The sequence below is a fragment of the Grampus griseus genome, assembly GCF_964374135.1.
Source record: "Grampus griseus genome assembly, chromosome: 10".
NCBI classification, from domain to species: Eukaryota; Metazoa; Chordata; class Mammalia; order Artiodactyla; family Delphinidae; genus Grampus; species Grampus griseus.
In genome coordinates this window covers 58,353,806-58,377,799 of record NC_139004.1, presented here as the reverse complement: position 1 = coordinate 58,377,799, position 23,994 = coordinate 58,353,806, and the positions used below count along the sequence as shown (strand labels likewise).

The 23,994-nt window shown below is 40.2% G+C and overlaps 1 protein-coding gene across 1 annotated transcript in view; it reads left to right on the top strand.

Annotated features, from left to right (window-relative positions):
* Positions 1 to 23,994, top strand: part of SNRK (SNF related kinase) — a 63,105-nt gene that overhangs the window by 17,137 nt on the left and 21,974 nt on the right. Inside the window, 2 exon segments of the mRNA XM_082664730.1 lie at positions 641 to 760; positions 856 to 1,329. Coding sequence (XP_082520856.1) covers positions 641 to 760; positions 856 to 1,329 — 594 coding nt within the window.

Genomic DNA, 23,994 nt, shown 5'->3' with positions numbered 1-23,994 from the left:
TAGGCATTAGGGGAGGGTAGAAGTAAAAAATATTGATAGAACCATAGACCCATCAGGAACCTTGCAGTCTCAGGATAAAGGTGGTGTATACAAAAACCTATAGAATAAGACCGCCTGGGATGGAGGTGTCCCATGGTGCTTTGGAGATGCAGAGAAGAGAAGGCAAGGTAATACCACCTGGGAGAGTTAGAGAAGCCTTTATTGAAGAGATTTTAAAGGAAATAGTGCTAATTTGGAATAATAGGAAAAAGTTGTTGGTTTCTGTCCAAGTGTATATTCTTTGTGTTTTCCCTTTCTTGTCAATCCCTGACTTCTTTTTTAAGATAGTAATAGAAATTACTTTTGGAAAATATTCTTTTCAAACACATCTTATCAAACTTGCCAGTTTTCTTATTTCTGACATCACCAAAAAATTGTTTCAACAAACTAACTTTTTATCAGTTTGCAAAATGAAATGGTATTTAAATTATCAGCCTTTATAAAGTAAATCCTAAATGTGTAAATAGGTTGTTATAAATGCCCCTGACTCATTTTATGTCTCAGTATATTTATTTCAAGCTTCTCTTAAAATTTAAAGACAAATGAAGCTATAAAAGGAAAAGTCACAGAAAACTTAATTTTATTTCTCTTATTTTTGTAGATGTCCATGGCGACATTGAAAATGAATTCCTTATTTTCACCAGATATATGAGAAGATCCATTTTAAACAGTCTAAATATTTTTTCTTCCGTTGGACCAGCATGGCAGGATTCAAGCGAGGGTATGATGGGAAGATTGCTGGATTGTATGATCTGGATAAAACCTTGGGTCGAGGTCATTTTGCAGTGGTTAAACTTGCCAGGCATGTCTTTACAGGTGAAAAAGTGGCAGTAAAAGTTATTGACAAGACAAAATTGGACAGTCTAGCCACTGGTCATCTTTTCCAAGAAGTGAGATGCATGAAACTAGTGCAGCATCCCAACATTGTACGCCTTTACGAAGTTATTGACACCCAGACCAAACTATATCTTATTCTAGAACTTGGGGATGGAGGAGACATGTTCGATTACATAATGAAGCACGAGGAGGGACTTAATGAAGACTTGGCCAAGAAGTACTTTGCTCAGATAGTTCATGCCATATCTTATTGCCATAAACTCCATGTGGTTCACAGAGACTTAAAACCCGAGAACGTGGTCTTCTTTGAAAAACAGGGTCTTGTAAAGTTGACAGACTTTGGTTTCAGCAACAAGTTTCAACCAGGGAAGAAGCTCACTACAAGCTGTGGATCTCTTGCATATTCTGCGCCAGAAATTCTGCTTGGTGATGAGTATGATGCACCTGCGGTAGGTAGGTAACCTTCCAGTATCTGCCCTCTTGAATTCTCCTGGCTAGAGTGTAGTTGGTCAGATCTGTTGTTGTTGGTATCAAAATAATTTCTAAGAGAATTTCTGTTAAATGGGTCTTAGTTAACGGATTGGGTTTCACGAATGCCATGTTTCTCTAAAGCTGGCAATGAGTTTATTTTACCTTTTAGATGGCTAATGTCTAAAGTGTATTTGTCAGCACAAAGGAAAATGAGTAAGTTGCTAAGGTAACCTCTCATCTGCCCGTTTTAATTTTTTTTAACGTCTGAGTACTTTTGCTGTCTTCTGAGATACTTCTAGTCATCTCCTTCCTGTGAATACTTTTTAACAGTCATGAGACCCATATTAGACAGGTACTGTGAATATGACAGTGCAGTGTGAAGAACTGGGGCATTGGAATCATTTATTGTGACCTTGAACAGTGTACTTGACCTCTCTCTGCTTCATTTCCTCATCCATAAAATAGAATTAGATCAGATACAGGTATCGTATGTTATCTTGTTTACTTTTCACAGTGACTGTGTGGTGGTTATTGTCCCTCTCGTTGTACAGAATAGGAAATTGATATACAGAGTGCCTGCTGTGTGGTGGATTCCAGAATAGTGGTAGCATTCGGCATTCCCACTGACCCTCTCCCTTCACTCCAGCACATTTTCACACTCGCTCACTTGTCATGAGTTATTTAGTTGTGGTAGAAGGGTTTATTGGTTTTCAGTTTGTGTCAACTTTGTCCTCTTGGGTTCATATCTGTTTTGAAGGTCATTTAGGAATTTACTTTCAATTTTTAAGGATTTGTTAATCTGAAGGTGTGGTCAGCTTTTAAAATTTTAGGTTTAGTCCTGGAAAAATGTACCCTAATATTACATGCACATGATATCAGACTTCATAGATATGAGCCTTCCATTTGCATTCTGATCATTTAAAATGCAGGTTATAGAAGATTAAAGACACACATTGAAGAGTGCTGCTCTTACACTGAATACTCTGTACACCAAGACATTGTTTTTCGTGTTAGACTATGTGTTCTGGAAAAGAAAGGGTTAAAAATGGTTTCTGCACACTACAGATAACCAGGCTTCACTAAAGTCTTTCATTAGAATATTTGAGGCAGAGGTTTTTGATTAGTGGAGAGGCTCTAATCTGAAAATGAGGCCCAGAATATGCAGAAGAGGAAACATAAATGTCTCAACATGAAAAGGATGTTCAACCTCAGTAATAATCAGGGAAAGGCAAATTAAAACCACAATAAGATATTTTCTTACTTTTCACATTGAGAAAAACTAAAGTCCGACAAAACCAAGTGTAGATAAGACTATAGAACATCAGGACCTCTTGTACTTTGTAGATGACAGTTTGTCAATACCTGGTAAAGTTAAAGATGTACACATCCTGAGACCCAGCAGTTCTGCTTCCTATGTACGCAAGAGATCGTCAAAGAATGTTTTTAGCAGCATTGACTGTTCATCAGCAGGAGAATAAATTGTTCATTATTCATATGGTGAAACTATAGCTTGGTGAAAATTAATAAACTATGTCAGCATGGCTGGAGTTCACAAACTTGTTTAAGTGAAAAAATGAGTGCAGAATACATACAGTATTATAACATTTATGTGAAAGTTTAAAACATACAGAGCAGTATGATATATTGTTTAGGGGTCCATGCACATGCAGTAAAGTATGAAGAACACAATGAGATCAAAATAGTTACTTCTAAGGGGCAGGCATATCTAGAGGGTTTCTGTATTGGCGATGTTTATTTCCTAAGTTGAGTAGTGAATATGCAGGTGTGCATTGTAATATTCTTTTTTTCTCCCCTTATATCATAAATATTGCATAATAGAACTTTAAACAAGTTTTTAAAAAGGAAAAGAAAATCGTTTAGAAGGATAATCACCAGTCTGATAAATGGTTAACTTATGTTGGTGCAGTAGAATTGGGTGGAGTTCATTTTCTTTATTTGTATTTATTTCCATACATTCTGTGTAATTGTGTGATTGAATTTACTACAGAATTGCTTTAAAAAACAAATGGAAAGTTATCTCTCTGTTAATGTAGTATTAGTTTTTTATGCCAAAATCAGTGATTTTTCACAGATATTTAGCAAAATTAGTTGGGAATAAATATTAGAATCTGTCATTTAATTAAATTATCAGATGTTACTAAATAAAACAACTTTGGTTCAATTTTATAGGTAAGTATTTTTTTGAGTACACTGGTCCTCAACATTGAAGCTTAGTTCAGAAATTGTGTATTTTATTATTATTTTCAAAGAATCAGATTTTGATTTTATTTAACTATACTGTTTGTTTTCTATATCATTACTTTTTCTTTCATTTTTATTAATTCTTTCTAGGACCTTTGAGTTTTCTTTTTGTTTTCTTTTTTAGCATCTTGAATTGAAAGCTGATTTCTAACAAAATATTTACATCTAAGGCTGTATGTTGCCTTCTCCCTCCATCTCTGGTAACATCCCAGGGGTTTCACTCTGCAGTCATTGTTGTTCATTGCTAAACTTTATGTTCTCTGCTTTTTTTTTTTTTTTGCGGTACGCGGGCCTCTCACTGTGTGGCCTCTCCCATTGTGGAGCACAGGCTTCGGACGCGCAGGCTCAGCGGCCATGGCTCACGGGCCCAGCCACTCCGCGGCATGTGGGATCTTCCCAGACCGGGCACAAACCCGTGTCCCCTGCATCGGCAGGCGGACTCGCAACCACTGTGCCACCAGGGAAGCCCTCTGCTTTGTTTCTTGTTTAGTTTTTTTGTTTTTTAAAAATTCAGAGTGGATACATTTATTTTTCCTTTTAACCATTTGGTTTTAACTTCTAATTTTAGTACATTACAGTCAATAGATATGCCTCATTGGTTTCTACTTTGAGAATATTTTTAGATTTTCTATGTGGTTTAATACATAGTAATTTTTGGTTATTATTCCCTGTATGATTAAAATTTTTGGTATGTACAGAATTTTTATAAATAATTAAGATTGTTAATTATGTAATTTGTTCCTTTGTGTCATTATGTTTTCTAATCTGTTATTTTCGAGAGAATTATGCTAGTCTCCTACTTTTATCTGTGAAGTTTGTATTTTAGTCAGTTTTTGCTTAGTACATGTTATTTTCAAGCTGTGTTAGGTATATAAACGTTTATATAATTTATTTTACATGGTGGGCTATAGCTTTTAGCAATGTGAAACTGCACTTATTTGCTTATTGCCTTCGATCCTACTCGTCATTTTGTTTTAGATTTATCTTTCTTAAATAATATGTAGCTGGATTTTGTGTCTGTAATCTGTGAGTCAGACTTTTAATAGGTGAATTTAATCCATTCATATTTGTTTTGACTGGAATGTTTGGACTTATTTGTGCTGTCTTATTTTGTGTTTTTCATTTGCCTTATTATTACCTTTTTCCATATTTTGTTGGGTTATTCAAGTTTTCTTTGCTCCTCCTTCAGTGGTTTGCAAGATGTGCAATCCGTTTCTTTGTATTAGTGTCTACTCTTAATGTCTGGAGTTAATTGATATTTGTATCATTCCCTCTACCATACAAACAACTATAGTTTGCTTTCACTTTCCTTTGAGTAAAAGATTTTTTATTTGCTTTTATTTATTTATAAAAATATTTAATTTTGGACTTAATTTTACTGATTTCTTGGTTTACCCCTGAGTCTTCACCTTTCTGTCTTTCACTTAGATTATTTTTGTTTTGTTTGTAATTTTTTAGAGATGATTTGTGAGAAGTTTGTCAAGTCTTTGTCTAAAAATGTCATCACATTTGAATTGTACTTTGGCTGCGTATAGAAATACATATTGAGAATCATTTTCTTCCCAACTTTGAAGATATTTTCCTGTCACCTTTTGTTTCTGAAGTTGCCAGGGTGAAGTCTGATGTGAATTTAATTTTATTTTCTTTGTTGGGCTATACATTTCATTTATCCTGTGAAGCATAGCTTCACACTTCTGGAAATGCTCCATTAAATGATTTTTCTTGGGTATTAATTCTTCTGTTTGATGCACTTGGTTCCTCTCTCATGCTGCCCATGTTTCGTAGGTGCTTGGGGATTGTTAGTTGTGTGTTTATCTCTCTTTTTGAGATTCCCTAATAGTCTGTCTGTGAATATAATGTCTGAGTAGCCTCCAGTGTATGTGGGAGAGGAGCAGAGTGTGGCCTGGTGTCTGGTCTTACTATTTGACAGACTGTCAGTACACCTCTGCCCCTGGTGCCCACATTCACTCCTCCCACCGAGAACAAATACCTGCTTGTTCATGCTTGGTGAGTTACGGGGTGAGAGATATTGATTCATCCTTCTCATGGTTGTCTTGGTGCAATTTCTTCCTGTTTCCAGACTGTGTCTTCTAGAAAGGAGCACCACAGACGCTCCTACCAGCCGGTTTCATCTTTCAGTCTGATCCCATGTGCCATCTACCTTTGCGATCAGATCTAGGGATTTGGGGGGAGAAGGAGAGCTAGATCTTGCTCAGTGAGCTGTTGATTCCAGTTGCCTGTGTTGGCTTTCAAGAATGTATATTAAGTTGACTTCACCTAGTTAGAAAGGAAAGATAGAAAATGATCTCTCTGAAAAATCCTGGAATCTCATCACAGTCTTTGGAATTCCTGTGGTAGAGATTGCAGTGCAGCAGTGTACAGGGTGGAAAACCCATTGTCACTGCTAATTACATCAGTTTAGATGATGGAAGGTCAGGCAGGGGATGGACCTGTCCCTGCTGGAGTCATGCACACGTCATGCTGTTGCTCTGGAGAGCTCAGGCTCTGCTGAAACTGTTGGGGACCTTGCTGCTAGCCCTGTAGGGGGCCCTTGTCGTAAGCCTCCAGGTGAATTTCTGGGCAGATGAGGGTTTCTTTTTTTCAAAGAAGTATTGGAAAAGACCTCACTCTGCTTTAAAAAACAAAACTAAAGTATGCTTTAAAGGTTTCTTCATTATAGAAACTCTAAAATGGGAAAACCGTTTCTTAGATTGTGGACAGAACTTTTCAGTTGTTGTAAAACCCTGCAATTGTTTATGTCTTTCTACTTCACTAAATTTTTAAAGTTTATTTTCAAGTTAAAATGAACTAAATTTGGTATTGAAAACTTTGTCACCTCACTTGAGATTCAGAGGCTTCCTGGGATGTTACAGCTCTGGAACTGAAAACCCCTGTATTAGATGCTTCCTAGTTTATAGACAAACTGTTTCAAAGATGAAATATTCAGTCTCTTCATTAGTTTATTATTTGCTAAATTAATATGCAGGAGATATCATTGAAAGCTAAATTATGTAAAACATGGCTCTATATTAATACAGTGCAAAGATCTGGATTTAGACTCAGTGTGTATAAGCTTTTTGGGATGTAAACAGAAAATCTGTATACACTTTACAATTTACAGTTCAGCATTTAATGGATATTATTCATTTGTGGAGTTATGAGAAGTGTCCTCATGCATATGAGTATGCAGCAAGCTAGAGTTCTTTTTATAAATCTGTTATTTTTCCTACATTACAATATTATTCTTTGCTGGCTCTCAGTAAACTAGGAATAGAGGGGAACATTCTCAACTTCATAAAGAGCATCTACAAAAACCTACGGCTAACATCATACTTAATGGTGAAAGACTGAATGCTTTCATCCTAAGTTTGGAAACAAGGCAAGGATGTACACTCACCACTCTTATTTGACATAGTACTGAAAGGCATACAGATTGTAAAGGAGGAAATAAAACTATCTCAATCTGCAGATGACATGATTGCCTACGTTGAAAATCTCAAGGTATCTGTCTACAGAAAAATTCCTAGAAACAGTAAGTGAATTCAGCAGGATCACAGGATATAAGATCAACACATAAAAATCAATTGCATCTGTATATATTAACAGACATCTGGAGACTGAAATTAAAAACACAATAATATTTACAGTCATGCGAAAGAAAATGTATACATCTAACAAAACATAACAAAATAATTTATGCTGAAAAATGCAAAATGCTAATGAAGGAAATTAGAGGAGACTTAAATGAATGGAGAGACAAATCATATTCATGAATTGGAACATAGTACACATGTCACTTCTTCTCAAGTTGATCCATAGATTTAATGCAGTTCCTGTGAAAAGCCCTGCAAAGTTTTTGAAGACATAGACAACATTATTTTAAAATTTGCATGGAAAGGCCAAGGACCTAGAAGAGCTAAAACAATTATGAAAAAGAATAACAAGAGAGGAGTCACTACTGTACTACTCTGGAAAATAGTTTCGCAGTTTCTTATAAAACTAAATACGTACTTCCCGTACGACCCTGCAGTTGACCTCCTGCGTGTTTATTTTCACATGAAAACCTGTATGTGGATGTTCATAGCAGCTTTATTTGTAATAGCCCCAAACTGGAAACAAGCCAGATTGCCCTGGAATACTATGCAGCAATAAAAAGGAACAAACTATTGATACAACAACTTGGGTGGATCTGAATTATGCTGAGTGAAAAAAGCCAATCTCAAAAGCTTATGTACTGCATAATTCCATTTATAACTCTCTTGAAATAACAAATTTGTAAAGGTGGAGAACAGATTGGTGGTTGCCACGGGCTAGAGATGGTAGTGAGTGGTGTAGTTATAAAGGGGTAGCATGAAGGAACCTTGTGATGGAGCACTTCTGTATCTGTTGTCGTTACATGAATCTACACACGTAATAAAATTGCATGGAAGCTACACACCAATGAGGGCATGTAAAACAATGAAATCCGAATAAGCTCTGTGGACTGAACCAACGTCAGTTTCCTATATGATACTGTGCTATAGTTAAGTAAGGTGTTGCCGCCAGGGAAACTGGGTGAAGAGTACATGGGACTTCCCTGTACGTTTTTTTTTTTTGGCGACTCTTGTGAATCTATAATTATTTCAAGATAAAAAGTTAAAAAATACATATTATTCATTGCTTAGAAGACAAGTATTCCAATGTAGGGCTTCCCTGGTGGCACAGTGGTTAAGAATCCGCCTGCCAATGCAGGGAACACAGGTTCGATCCCTGGTCCGGGAAGATCCCGCATGCCGTGGAGCAGCTAAGCCCGTGCACTACAACTACTGAACCTGTGCTCTAGAGCCTGTGAGCCACAGCTCCTGAGCCCGCATGCCACAACTACTGAAGCCTGTGCGCCTAGAGCCCGTGTGCTCCACAACAAGAGAAGCCACTGCAATGAGAAGCCCGCGCACTGCAACGAAGAGTAGCCCCTGCTTGCCGCAACTAGAGAAAGCCCGTGGGCAGCAATGATGACCCGACACAGCCAAAAATAAAATAAATTTAAAAAACAAAAAAGTATTCCAATGTACATGTTCCTGAGATGTTGTGTAGGGGTTGTTTTTACTTTATTTTTAACAGTAATGCCTGATTAATGGTCTGGGAATGAAGGTCGCCATGACAGAAACACACTGCATTTTTTCAGTGTTCAGATGCATGCTAACAAATGTATTTTTATATTGTATTTTTAAAATAAAAACAATTGTAAAACTAGATAATCAGCCAGAAATTATCCTATGTCCACTGAGGTGAGAGCATTTAACCTTCACCATGTTAAAAATATGTACTTGCATTTATTTTAGAGCAGTGATTCTTAGCTTTTTCTGGTTCAGTAATGCCTTAAGATCTGATGAAGTCTATAGACACATCTTAGAATTGTGTTCATTTTTTAAAAAAATAAATTTATTTATTTATTTTTGGCTGCGTTGGGTCTTCGTTGCTGCCCACGGGCTTTCTCTAGTTGCAGTGAGCGGGGGCTGCTCTTCATTGTGGTGCGTGGGCTTCTTATTGCGGTGGCTTTTCTTGTGGAGCACAGGCTCTAGGCGCGTGGGCTTCAGTAGTTGTGGCATGTGGGCTCAGTAGTTGTGGCTTGCGGGCTTTAGAGCGCAGGCTCAGTAGTTGTGGCGCATGGGCTTAGTTGCTCCGCGGCATGTGGGATCTTCCCGGACCCGGGCTTGAACCCGTCCGTGTCCCTGCATTGGCAGGCAGATTCCTAACCACTGATAAAGGAGATGTGGCACATATATACAGTGGAATATTACTCAGCCATAAAAAGAAACGAAATTGAGTTATTTGTAGTGAGGTGGATGGACCTAGAGTCTTGTCATACAGAGTGAAGTAAGTCAGGAGAGAAAAACAAATACCATATGCTAACACATATATATGGAATCTTAAAAAAAAAATGGTTCTGATGAACCTAGGGGCAGGACAGGAATAAAGACGCAGATGTAGAGAATGGACTTGAGGACACGGGCCGGGGGAAGGGGAAGCTAGGATGAAGTGAGAGAGTGACATGGACATATATACACTACCAAATGTAAAATAGATAGCTAGTGGGGAACAGCTGCATAGCACAGGGAGATCAGCTCGGTGCTTTGTGACCACCTAGAGGGGTGAGATAGGGAGGGTGGGAGGGAAACGCAAGAGGGAGGAGATATGGGGATATGTGTATGTGCATAGCTGATTCATTTTGTTATACAGCAGAAACTAACACACCATTGTAAAGCAGTTATACTCCAATAAAGATGTTAAAAAATATATATGCTAATTATATTTTGTATAATATTTGGGAAATCTTGGTGTATTTAAGCCAAGAGCTGAAGTTAAGCTGGAGGCCACATTTAATGCGCTTATGGCAGCTATTCGTCGCTCTGCTCTAGTCCTGTGATTTAAAAGGATTCCTCCTCCCTATACAGATAGTGCAACCTAACCTAAACTTTGTGATAGAGCTTTGAAATAATCCAAAAAGATGTAAGCAAATCGGAAATTTTCTCTTTGATTAACGTAGATCTGCCATTATAGCCCAGACTATGAACTGATAATTCCTTGCTTTTATTTCCGATAAGCTGCTTGTGTACTTGCTTTTACAGTCCTTCCCAAGCTACACCAACTCTCAGCGTGTACAGTTTCATTTTTCTCAGTTGTTTATTAGATCCAGATGTCTTTGTAATGTTTCAGTATTTTCCGACTTGGACCTTTTCTTCCCAGAGTCAGAATCTGGCTAAATTTTATATTACGTATTCTTCTGCTATTTGTCATTTAGACATTTGGCCCTATGAGTCCTAGATTAGAACACCTTAGGCTTGTGTCAGAGTATTAGGCCCAAGTGTGGAGTTTGGGATTATATATTTTTAAGGGATGATCTGAGCCTCTTCTATGCGTAGGTAAGGAAGTTTGGTCTGCTTTAAAGTAGCACCTTGTTTGTTTTATTTGCATATGGGAGTGGGCATGGCCTTGGAACACTCCTCTGGCCTGAGCACATCCTGCTGTAGGTGACGCTGCCATGTGAGTAACAGACCGAGTGCTGTTCATCGAGGTTTTCTCTGTCCTTCTCAGCTTTGCAGTCATCAACTGTTTGCTGTTCTGACCAAGGTGAAAACCAGGCTTGCTTCCATCCAGTCCCTCCCCTGCCTTCCCTCCCTCTCCTGAGCACGTGTTTATGGCATGCTTAGTCCATGCCAGGGGCCCAGGATACAGCACTGAGCAAGGCGGATCTGGTCTCTACACTTCAGCGGAGGGATGCTGTTACCTGTTATCTCCTAATTAATTGATCACTGTCGTGCCAAGGGCTAAAGAGGAACTTTAGGCTTTATACACTCATGCTTGTTAAACCAGGCCCATACCCAGGCCCAGGGCAGAAACCTTGGAAAACTAAAAAAGGAAACACAGAACCTGCTTGTGTAAGTGCCCAGTATGAGCTGCATTGCAGCCTGGGGCTTAGGCCTAGTCGCACGGGTAGCGTTTGGTTGCTGAGAACTGAAAAACATATCCATAGAAGTGTGGCACACACCTTCCACAACCCAGCTGCCAAATGCAGGGTCGTATGCTCCGACAGGTACCTTTTACAAAGCATAGTGCCATCACTTGTCGTAAAACCAAAAGAAAAAATGAAAATCCTTCCTTAAACTTCCTGAAGATTCACATGCCTATGAGAAATGAAAATTATTTCAGAAATCACAATTAAAAATTGATTTGGCATGAACACTAAATAAAAGCACTTGACCTGGTATTAGTTCTGTCTTCACAATGTACTGGCTTTACAATGTGAACGTTGCATCATCAAGTATTTGAGAAGCAGGTAGCAGTGCCTCGAGGAAAATCTTTTGGGTTTTATAAACAAGCTGTTAGTGAATTTAATATTTGAGCATGAAGTGTTAGAGGTGGTATAATCTGTAGGTACCCTATACAAGCCTATACAGGCTGACACAGCCATTGATTTCTCAGTGAGACATCTGAAAAATATGATAGAAACAATTGGCGTGTTTTTGATGTTTTCCCTGTTGCATTTTTAGCCACGGTACTTATTGTTCTCACTGTGTGATAAGGCTGAGATCAAATGAAGTATGTGGTGACTCTGTTTTGAAAAGTATAACTTACTGTACTAGTGGTATGGTAAGATTTAAATAGGTGGTTCTCAATTGATCACCCATCAGTTTCACCTGGGGGAGATTTAAAAAGAAAAAAAAAACCTTGCCTGGGCAACCCTGCTAGAGATTGATTCTGATAGTCCCACAACCAGAAGCTTTCATGAGATTCTGACGTGCATCTAGCCTTCCCTACCGCTGATTCAGACGCATAGAATCAGATGTTTTTAGTCATTAGTGGAAAAACGATTCCCAGTATTTTAATTCTAATGTTCTTTAGATAATAAGCGTTAGGGAAGAAAATTTTTTTAACCTTCGGGTTCAAAAGAGTGAGCGAGAATGTATATTCTTTTTGATGTTGAGAACTGAGTTTAAATTTCTCCCCTCCACCTCTCTCCACCTCCCGCCCCCCCATTTTTAGTCACATTCTGTGTTCATTTAGGGATAAGTAAGTGAAAACCAAATTTCAGGTCCCTTGGAAATGTCTTCTGATGCCTCTCCAGTGCCTGGAACTTGAAGCTAAACAGCCGTCAGGGTCCCTTGTCCTGAGGAGCCCAGAGACTGTCCTGCCTGCTTCCTTTCCACTGTGGTCAGAAGGTTGCCTCATTGCCTCATTTAAAATCGTTTTCTTCATCCAGAAGATTTATAGCACCTTTGCAGTTTTCTAAGGGCTCTGACTACTATTAACTAGACAGGGGTTTTGTTTTGTCTTAGGTGGACCTTAGTGCACCACTTACTCCCCCTAAAATCCTGTGGAAAGACACAGGTTTGCAGGGCTGGTAACTGCAGGTCCTATTAGAATAAAAACCGGAAGTTACTATTCACCTACTTTTCACACTAGAGCCCAGCTCTGATCTGAGTCTTTGGGTATTCCGTCTCAGGAGGTAAGAGTTGGACTGATAAGCGTGAGTGCGTGTATCTTAGGAAGCAGGTAAGAGAAGGGGTTTTGGAAGCAGCTTTCCTCTTCTCTGTTCCGTGCTGCTGCCCTTCTCAGATACTGACAGTTCCGGGAGAGGTAGCTTCTGGGGCTTGGGGCGAGGGCGAGTCGGAGTTGCCCAGGGGAGCAGCTTTAAGGAGAGCTGTAAGGAGGGGCTTTCTCGGGTCTGCAGCCCGAGGCGGCAGTCTCAGGTAACCCCGCCGAGGAGGAAAACAGTGCTTCTCAGTTCCTTTGAAAACTGGAGTCTGTTAGGTCACTCTTCTGCTCAGAACACCTTAAAGACTTCCCATTTCACCCAGAGTCAAAACTGGAGTCCTCAACTGTGGCCGCGTGACCCTCAAGGTCGGCTCCCCCCGTTTCTTCCCTGACTTTCCCTCCCACTTTTCCCTGTCACTCTGCTCAGCTCCAGCCACACGGCCCATCAGTCACCTTCCTCCCGCCCCAGCCCAGCCTCAGGGTCCTCCTGTCTCCCAGCCCCCTGCCCTCAGGCCTCACCTTCTCCCCACCAGCCGATGTCCTTCCCCACTTGACTCATCTCTCTGTGCAGTGGGGGTAGGAACCGTTCCCGCCTTAGGACTGTTGTAGGGTTTAGGTGAATGAAGACCCCCTTCGGCCAGCAGCTCGAACTGTCTCAGCATGTCCTCCTTTGGAGGAGAAACACGACGCCTTCATGTTTCTGTGGGGCTGCATTGGCCTCATTTTCCTTCCTGAGGTGCTCGCTCCTCTGGAAATTTGTCCTAGGGGAACTTCTGAAATGCTGGATGCATGGGAAAACTGGGGGAAGGGCAGGCCTGTGCACGTGTGCTTTCCCGCTTGTGTTTTTAGTTGTGTTTAATTTTTAGAATGTTAGGTTTTTGTTTTTTTTTTTTTTGCGGTTTGCGGGCCTCTCACTGTTGTGGCCTCTCCCGTTGCGGAGCACAGGCTCCAGATGCGCAGGCTCAGTGGCCATGGCTCACGGGCCCAGCCGCTCCGCGGCATGTGGGATCTTCCCGGACTGGGGCACGAACCCGTGTCCCCTGCATCGGCAGGCGGACTCTCAACCACTGCGCCACCAGGGAAGCCCTAGAATGTTAGGTTTTTTGTGTTCAGGGAGTAGGTTGACTTCTAAAGAAGGGGTGTGCGTGTGTGTGTGTGTGTGTGTGTGTGTGTGTGTGTGTGTGTGTGTGTGTTCATGGTAGATTTAAAAAAATCAAATGAAAGTCCTGATGTTTATTTGATAACTGGTTAGTTTCTTGCAACTTCAGAAGAGTTGTTCAAAACATCCAAAACAGTAACTATTTTAATACAGAAATACATATGGAAACCGAAACCACTTATCTGCACTTCAGGTTGTAGCCTGGGAAACCTTTGGGGAGTTGAAAACATCATAATCTGCTTGGGTGTTTTTTAAGCGTTTTATTTGTGGGGAGAAGCATAAACCTGTTAAAGAAAAGGCTAGTTCACAAAACAAAATATAGTAGAACAAATTCAGCGACACAGGAAATTTGGAATCCTTTCAGTCAGAGTGCACAGTGCTGAAGAGACTCAGAGCCCTGAATGGCCTGTGGAGTGACTGTCGTGTGTTTGAGAACTGCTGAAGGATGTGTGTCTGCTTACGTCGGGGTGCCGGCTTCCTCTCTCTCCCGTGCGCTCCCTGAGGTGGGCCTGGCGGGGCTAGTCAACCACAGGTCCCGCTTTCTGGGGAAACCCTGCCCAGCAGGTCCTGTCATGACTCCCAGGGTGGCTGCTTGGGCAGCGCTTTCACAATCACCTTAACACACAGAGTGTGGTTTACTTCTTTCAAGGACTATGGCTTCTGTCAGTCAGATCCTCACAGGTTAATGTGGGCTTCAGTAGACAAAGGTGGAGAGCAGACATGGCACAGGACACCCGGAGCTAGGCCAAGTTCACCAGCAGAGACTCCTGTGTGGAGCTGATGCTTCCTTACGGCTACGATGCCAATTCGTGCCCTTCACCCTTTTACATGTCTTAGTCCCATCATTCTGTATAGCACATTTTCTGTATAATCTACACTGTCTTTGGAAAACATTGGTGTATCTTAGCTAATTTTTATTGATTTGTTAGCCTGATGGTGATGTGTTTAAAGTTACATCCAGTATAGTATAAGACAGTGCCTAATTTAATATTTTAAAACTTTAATTCAGAATTGTTTTAAACCCTGGAACCTAAGGAAAAAATTGTGGGCCCTCAGCATTTGTGGCAGTGTCTGGTGAGTAGGAAAATAAGACTGAAGTGAGACCCTCTTCATAGATACACCTAAATTCTGGTGCCTGGGATGCAGCCAGGCACAGAGTAGGCACTCTAGTTTGTTGGATAAAAAATAATAGAAGGCTTGTGAATGGCTAAAAAAAGAGGGTGATGAGTTGCAGAGGACATATGCCCTGAGTGCCTTTTCCCTTTGGAATTGGATGGGGCGATGCCAAGCCTAGTCACTCCAGATGGCTCACTTGTCCCCCTTGTTCAGTAGTAAGATCCTGGAGAGAGGGAACTGTGTTTGTATCTGTGTCCCATCCTCATCTCCTGGTAAACACAGCAAGCTCTTAATGTTTGTTCAAATGAATAAACATTACAGAGAATAAGAAATGAAAATGTACGTTCTTCTGAACTTCTTTGCGAAGGTTAATCGTGGGCCCTCCATGGCTCCTCCTGATGACTTTGGTCACTTCAGTGCTCCTTTTTCTTGCCTTTTTTTTTTTTTTTTTTTTTTTTTTTTTTTTTTGCGGTACGCGGGCCTCTCATTGTTGTGGCCTCTCCCGTTGCGGAGCACAGGCTCCGGACGCGCAGGCTCAGCGGCCGTGGCTCACAGGCCCAGCCGCTCCGTGGCATGTGGGATCTTCCCGGACCGGGGCACGAACCCGTGTTCCCTGCATCAGCAGGCGGACTCTCAACCACTGTGCCACCAGGGAAGCCCCCTTTCTTGCCCTTCTATATATGTATTTAATGAGTCCTAGACTCACCATGAGTCTGATGAAAGCTGTGGTGCCTCTGTTCGGAGAGATGCAGAGGTGCCGTTTCTGAGGTGTTTTATGGACCACTGTGAAGCCCCTTTTTAGATTTGACCTTGGGGCTGAGTAAAAAGTGGGCCCACAACTTTCTGACAGAAGGAATAAGCTCAAGCACTTTCGAAATAAGCTTTGGGGCATAAAATATAGGTGTGGAATAGTGAGTGGCCTTGTTTTCTGTGCGTATCTAATTCGTTTTATATATTAGAGCTCTCATTTTCCTTGTGTTTTTAGTTTCCTAGCTATGACTTGGGAAGATTGTAATGGAAAATTGGAGGTAAGGTTTTAGATAGTGCTACTTCCAAAAGGAACATCAAGTCATTGCAGGTACAGTGTTCTTTTTATTTTTTAAAACTAACATAGACTTAATCTGTAGGTATTTGGTGTGTTAGGTAAGATTTTTTTTTTTAAACCCATTTTGTGTTAACAGAGTTTGTATGTATGAACTCTTCACTGACCTTTGGAGGTTCTTGTTACCGTTTAAAAGAGACTTAACATGGATTGGGAGCTCCAGTAGATGCAGGGAAGCCCCTCAGATGGTGTGAACCCCATGTTCCAGAGTGTGATTCCCAGTTTTGTATGCAGTGGTAATTTGTTTCTAGAGGGCTGAAACTGGTTTAACAAATTCTTAAGAGACTAATATATACAGATAGCAGTTGACTGATATATGAGACATTAGATATCAGTTCACTGTAAGCTTATATTCTTGCATCAGAGTAGCTATATTTTCCTAACCTTACCTGGTTTTCAGGGTTTTAAAAATGATGTTATACCTAAGATACTCTTTTAGTTATAGTGTAATATAAGTTGATTGGGCTTAACCTTTTTCAGGAACATTTGTGATCCATTGAAACTCTGGAGGTCACATGATTCTTGTTTGAATTTCTGCCTTAGCTCTAGAAAGGGCTCTTTCCAATCTGGAATTTTAGTTCATCTATTCCTGTTGCTCCCAAGGCTTTAAAATCATGATTTCTGCAAGTTATCCTTTTGTTTCTAGTTATTAGAGCAGGACCTTCAGTCTGCTACAACCCATTATATTCTACCTGGAAGCAGAAGATTCCTAGTGGTTTTAAGTTAGTCCTAATTCTTTTTCTCAGTCATCAGTTTATGGGTGGCGTACAGTGCTGTCTGTCTCAAGGATAGTTGTATTATCAAGTTGTCAGTAAACAGCTTGATAAAAATTTCTTGGACTTACCATCTAGCTTCAGTATTAAAATGAACTCATCAATCAGCGGAGGCAAGAATAGATAGAGAATTTGTGTTCCCTGACTTGCTAACCTTTGACTCTTCCGGCTGCTATCAAGGGAGTGAAGGGAGTAGCTTTTCACATGGTAAGGAAGCTTTCTAAAATTGTTCTTGTGTTACTTTATGTAGGAGAAATGAGCTTCAGCATCCTTAGCTATCAGTGTCTCCTGCCAATTAGGGAAAGTACTTATTGAGCCCTTTCTTTAGATTAGTTCCTGAGTTGTCCTGAACACAGTAGAGCACCAGAAAGCAAGCGATCAAAGGCTGCTGGGATGCTGAAATGGACTGCCCTCAGCCCATGTACAAAGCTCGTGTATTTTGTTTACAGTTGTCATTCAGGGTGTCACTCATATCCTTATTTATTAATTTTACATAAAACTCTAGCAAGTTGAATAAGTTTATTTTTGTAGCCTTCAGCTAATAGGTAGCAAAGGGACCTCTTAGAGGCCGGCACACTGATAGCAACAAGAGATGAGGAAGAATCAAGAAATCGTAATTGAAAACTCTTAAAAACATGATCTGCCCCTTTGTTACCTGGAGTCCAGGCTTTTATCTGGGCTTCTGGATACTTTTGGAGGTAGAGGGAGATGCATGCTTGCCATGGAAGCAGCTCTGAAAGGGGAATCTTAGATGGAAGATAAGGTGGAGCTATCTTTTATAAGCCAGGTGGTTGTAACATTCATTCATCTGTGAAAATGAATGAACAGAAATGAACTGTGGCAGGGCCCAGGACACCAAGGGCAGCCGTGCCCGCTCTCCTGGAAATCCTCCCTTCATTGCCAACCTCTGAGGTCTTACGAGGATTACATTTCAGCACCTAGCACAGTGCCTGGTGAATAGTGGTGCCATGTACCTGCTGAACAGACACATCAGTTTCTGCTTTGTGGCCCTTTAGTGTAAGGACTGATGCCCAAGGGCACCTCTGTATCTTACCATGATTCTTTAGCTGGTGATTTTAAGTGAGGTAGAAAAAAGAAGAGGCCCTAATAATTTAAAATTCCTCCATTATCAGAAGGCATCGGGGAAGAATTATTTAATAAGTTATACTGGAATAATTAAATATTTCAAGAAGAAGGGATGATAGATCCCTACCTATGTCATATGTCACAGTAAATTCCAGGTGAATTCAGGATTTGTATATGAAGAATTAAGCCTCCCCCCCCCGCAAAAAAAAAAAGTTGAATATTCATAAGATCTTGGCTTTTCTAAACAGGAATTATAAAGAAATGGTGATCGACTTGATTACAGTTTATGGGTACAGTGCATATATGTTTGAAACAAAATTATGATGGAAACAAACTGGGGAAATAATTTGTAATATAGTTGATAACTATTCTTACTGTAGAAAGAGCTCTTACAAATCAATGAGAAAACTCTCCTAAAGACAAGTGAGGAGTCGATTTACAAGTCATATAAATAGCCGATAAAGAAGGAAGAGGTTAACCTTAAGAGTAATTAGAATATTTGGGACTTAGTATAAAGCTACAGTAATCAAGGCTGTATGGTATTAGCAAAAGGGTATGATCAGTGGAATAGAATAAAGAATCCATAAGTAAACCCACACATATTATTGGGTAGTTTCTAATAAAGCTAACATATGACCTAGCAAACCCACTCCTAGGTATTTACCCAAGGCTAATGAAAATTTAAATTTGCGTGAGCACCTGTACACAGATGTTTTTAGTGACTTTATTCATGATGGTCTCAATCTTAAATAAACTGTGGAACACCTGTGTAAAGGGACACCACTCAGCAATAAAAAATGATGAATTATTGGCACGTGCAGCAACATGGACAGATCTCAGAGGCATCAGTGAAGAAAGCCAGACTTCAGAGACTACACACTGTATGAGTCCATTTACAGGCAAGACTTTTGGGACATAAAACAGACCTGTGGTTGCCAGGGGCTGGGCTGGGAGGAGGAGTTGTTGACTGCACAGAGGCACAGGGAACTTTCTGGAGTGATGCTCTGTATCTCTGTCTCAGTTGTGATAGCAGTTCCGTGACTACATTTGTTAGAACTTGCAGAGATGCGCACTGACAGTGGTGAATTCTAGTGTATGTAAATTATACCTTGGAGAAATTGGGAGAAAATAATCAGGACAGTGCAAATTAAAACAAATCTGTTAATAATCTTTACCTATCTAATAGGCTAATATGAAAGATTGTGGTGTTGGGAATGGGGCTGCTAATAGAAACTTACTGTCATTAAACATGCATTTCATAATCTGAAGAAAGTAAACATTAACTTTTAAATACAGGAAATGTGTGGTTATATTTGAGCGAACTCTCTAGCTAAAGTTTTAATATGAAGGAATCTAAAAGTTATGATCCTATGTAGAACCAACCAGGTTGTGTTTCTTGTAATCCCTAGAGAGATGTGTTGATTTTTTTAATGTAGGAGAATAGCTTGTATACATTTTTAAACCACATGACTAGGCATTATGCAGGGAGAACTAACCAGAACAAACATTTCAAGAACTGTTATTTTGAATTTTGAATCTTTTTATAGCAAATACACAATTTTAAAGTTTATTTCTTTTTATCCTCAAATGATAACGTTAAAGTCTCTCGACAAGTTTAACATTTTAGGGAGTCTAGGGTAATGATGTGATAGGTTAAAGGTCACACCTCATTTGACTTTGTATCTCTGTGCCCAGAAAGCTGTGTTTGTTGCGTTTTGAAAGAGAACCCTCAAGAGTCAGCATATGCAGGTGATTTTTATTAACTGATACTGTAATGGCTTGTATATTTGTCTTATGTTGGCACACCTCAATCTTACGCAAAAGGCTCAGTGTTTTTAAAATCAATATAAGAAAACATGAGAATACTCCACTAGCTATTAAACTAAAGATCAAGTTCGTGCAGGCTTCAGATTTATTCCTTAGTCTGCAGAGTTGGTATTGTTTGATTAGACAATTGACTTCGACATTTTTAGGTTTGGTACTGAACCTGAACATTTTTACTTTCTAGATCCGAGCCAGATTGTGAACTCACTTTGCATTTGTCATATTTGTGTCATAATCATGTAAAATCACTTCTTAAAACGAGATCCAAGTGCCTGAGTGTCCACGATGAGGCAGTGCTCCCGTACAGCCCGTCTTTGAAAAGTGTCCACGTTGAAATTTGTAGTCGAAGAATGAACTCATGCATGTTGCCATCCTGATGGCGCTTGTTTCCACATTTAAAAAAATATTTCTCATGTATGAACATTTTAGGCTTTGTGACTAGTATAATAAAATTGGACAAAAGTTAGAGACTTTTCTCATAAGCTTGTAAAAGGAAGTATTTAGGTTTCATAAGGTTTCTTTTTAATAAAAGATCTGATTTTGGGAAGGTGTGAATTTGTAACTGATTCTTGCTTCACCAGGGTGTGTAGAAATCAGTACTTTGAAGGATTGTTCTGAGGGTGGAAATTTCTAGGAAGCCAGAGCATCCAGGCTGACTTGGGGAATGTGCCCAAGGTGGGTGACTGTGGTGCCTCTGGCGTCAGGGTCACCTCCCCTTGAGAACCCTCAGGCTTGTCCTGAAGCAGGGGAGTAGAACTAGAGGGTGACCCAGCCAGCAGCACTACCCTGACCCCTTCCCAGGCTTCATGAGACCCAGATCCTCTCCCTAGACACCGTGGTACTGAGATACCACCAGGAAAACAGGTTATCCAGAGAGTCTGGACCCATATAACTCTGCCCTTTTTTCTTTCATCACATTCTGTAAGACTCTCAGGGGTACTTATGAAACATCAGTGAGTTCGTATTTGAGTTTTCTTAATCCTTGAAGGAAATTATTTGTGCTAAAAATGAAAAGTAATTTATTTCCTACTGTAGGTATTCATGCTATGGGCAGATTGGTCTATGAAGCCATTAAGGGAACCCTGTGGAACCGAATGCCCCCAGACCACAGGCTAAGAGTCACAGGCTCAGTGACTAGAGAACGTGTCTAGACTTTTTTTTTTAATATCTTTTACATTCCTATAAAGAGGTTTCTGCTTATTCAGTTAAAGTATGTACACATCAGAATATTAAGCACAGCTAATTTCTAATTACTTTTTTTTTACAAGTAATAAATGAATGTTCTTGTAAGGTAATTCAAATAATACAGAAATATATTTAATAAAAAGTATAAAATCCCTTTTGCTTTCTCTCGCCAGTCCCTCTCCTATATCTAAAGGTGTGTGACCATTTATGATCCTTGCAGACTCTGCAGTGATACATGTAGCACTGTTTGCCCAGACACCCTGTGAACGTCTCAGAAAGTACCAGAAGTAGTGGTGTCCACATTTTAAAGAAGAGAAAACTAAGATGTGAAGAAGTTGGGTGACTTGGCCAAGAATACATAGCTAATTCAATGGCCAACCTAGGTCTCGGACGCTTTAGCCCAGGCATGCTCTGTTCCTTAGGCTATACTGAAAGAAATCACACAACTATTGTGTTTTAGCTTGTCTTATCTTTCCTTCTTCATCTGTGAAGTTCACTTCCTAACTGGTATCAAAATCAGGCTCGTAAAGTGACTTAGGAAAGAATGCCGAGTAGGAAGAGTGTCTGCTGCTTGTCTGGTGTGGATTTGTGCGAACGTATATAGTCCCACAGTGTGTGACTGATAACCTTTGACTTCTTGAACTTTTCTCTGTTTTCGTGCGACTTAAAAAAACAAGTTTGCATAAGGCCTTAAACAGCTGACACTGCAGCTTGTCCTCATTGACCTTCACACCCCCGCACTGTACCCCGAGCCCTTCTTAGTCTCCTTTCCCTCTCACTAGCTGCTCACTGCCTCTGTACTTCAAACTTCCGCTTCATCTGCCTCCTGGGGGCTCTACCCAAACGGCATTTGCAGAAGTACTACTTTGTTCTATAGTTTCAGGCTCACTCCGTTCAGCAGACCTGTGTCGAGCAGGACTGCTTGGGTACAGGAGACATACTCTGCACTCACGGAGCTCTGAGCAGTGGAGGAGGACAGGAGAACATCTGTAGTTACAGCTTGCTGTGGTCATGCTGAAGTCACCAGCTGGCCCAGCTCCCCAGGTTGGAGGGCAGTGTGGGGAGACCTCAGGGAACGTCAGGGTCAGTGGTGGAAACCGCTGTGTCTAAGCACATACTGGAGTTGGCACGATCTCCCTGACGTGGAAGTCAGAGGACCTACGGAGTGTAGAGTCTGGGAGGTCTCCCGAGCTTTGATTGGGTGGGTGAAGGTGTCATTGACCAAGTTAGAATACAAATGAGGACAAATAGGTTTGGGTAAAAGATGATAAGCTTTGTTTGGGCAGCACTGATTTTTGAAGTCCCCAAGGCACATTTAGGTGGATTCAGGTCTGGGAAAGAAGTTTTTTCAAGTAGGTATGAGATGTTGACATTCATTCTCACTCTTTTCTTTAAAGAGAAGAAGTGATTCCTTGTTAAATAATACAACTTTGCTTCCAACTAGAGTGTTGATAAAACCAGAAATAATAGAGCTATCCTAAGACATGTCCACATTCTTCATTCCTCTTCTGCTTCAGTCTTACACTATTAGTTCAAATGACCTGACAGTTTTCTACTTTCAGAACGGTCTCTAGTTATGTCCCGTAGAAGCAGCCACTGATCTTGTTCAGAGCAAGAAAGAATCCTTGAAAACCAGAGCTCTAGGTGATTTTGAATGCAGGTGAGCAGTTCTTACTATGTAGATAGGAATTCACATCAGTGGACTGTAGAGATTAGGTTTCTGAATATCATACAAGAAACAAAGGCTCTAGGTTTTGTCATAGAACTCCTGGGACCTACACACTTCTGCAACAGTACTTGCTATTCTAAGAAAACATTCCCTTTAACATTAGTATTGGGTCATATGTCAGTTGCTAGTGACCGTAGTTGGAACTGCAAAGTGATTGCATAAATCCTGCCAGTTGTGAGTGGTGTTATAAAAGGTGCTGGTCCCTAGCTCATCTGTAGTGGTTTTAGAACATTCTATTCCTGTTGCTTGTTTCGTGACTCATGGCTACACTGATAAAAGAAAGCCGGAGGGAAAAAATAGAGGGTTCTACTTAAAATCTTTCTTCTGGTCTTCCCATTTTTATTACTTTCTAATCCCTGTTTGTTCTTTTGCTGTCTAGATAATTCACTTCAGAAATTATTTTTCAGAAAACCTTTCAGTAGTTGTGACATTTTCCCTTCCACGCCCTTTGGCAATTACTTTTCCTCAAAGTAATCACTCTTATTCTGTTTTGTTTTCATTTTGATCTTTTGTTAGCCTGCCTAAATGAACTTAGTAACATAAACTCCACCTCCAACCCTAGAGATAGCATAATTCAATTGTATTATGATGAATTGACCTACTGAATGTTAGCAGATGAGACTTCAGTGCTCATTCTTGTGATCTTACTTCTGGCTACCTTGAGAGCCAGTAAGGGGACCGGTAATTCCCACCCTTTATACTAACGAAGACTTCATTATCTTTCTACTCCTTCCCCTTCCATGAGTTGGAAGATTTTTTTTTTTAACCAAAGGAACTGTATTTATGAAGTGATGTTTTCTTTTTCTGTTATTAACCAAGGGTCTATAGCTGGGTCTGAAATAAAAACATGTGCTTCAGGTAGTAGTATCAACATTAAGTTTGATTTTTCAGATGGTTGATGTTTGTTAACCTGTGGACCTTTAGTATGAATAGACAATTCCACTGACATTTTTTTAAATGAAAATAAAGTCCCCGTTCCATGCTCTTTATCTAACTTTCCCTACTCATCCCTCCCCCCCGCCCCCAATTACAGACTTGGTGGATCCCTTGTGGTCCTAGGATCTCAAGCTTAGGCTATGATCTACGCCTTGGGAGTTTGTAGTTTTATTAGCAAGTTATTTTTTTTTATGGAAAAGGTAATTTAAAATATCCACTAAAATGAATTTTTATTAAGACAAGTACCCCCTCCCTCCCCTATTTTGGGTGAAATATCATAGATGATCTTTCTTGACTCCATTCTTAGTCCTGTAACACCAGATGTGTAGTCCTGGGAACCAAACTCCTGAGTTATCACCTTTTTTTTTTTTTTTTAACCTGAATTACTAAAAGGCCTTCCTTGTGTCTCCTGCCTCCCCCCAGTCTCTTAGTTTTTCTTCGCTGTGTTGGCTTTGTGCCT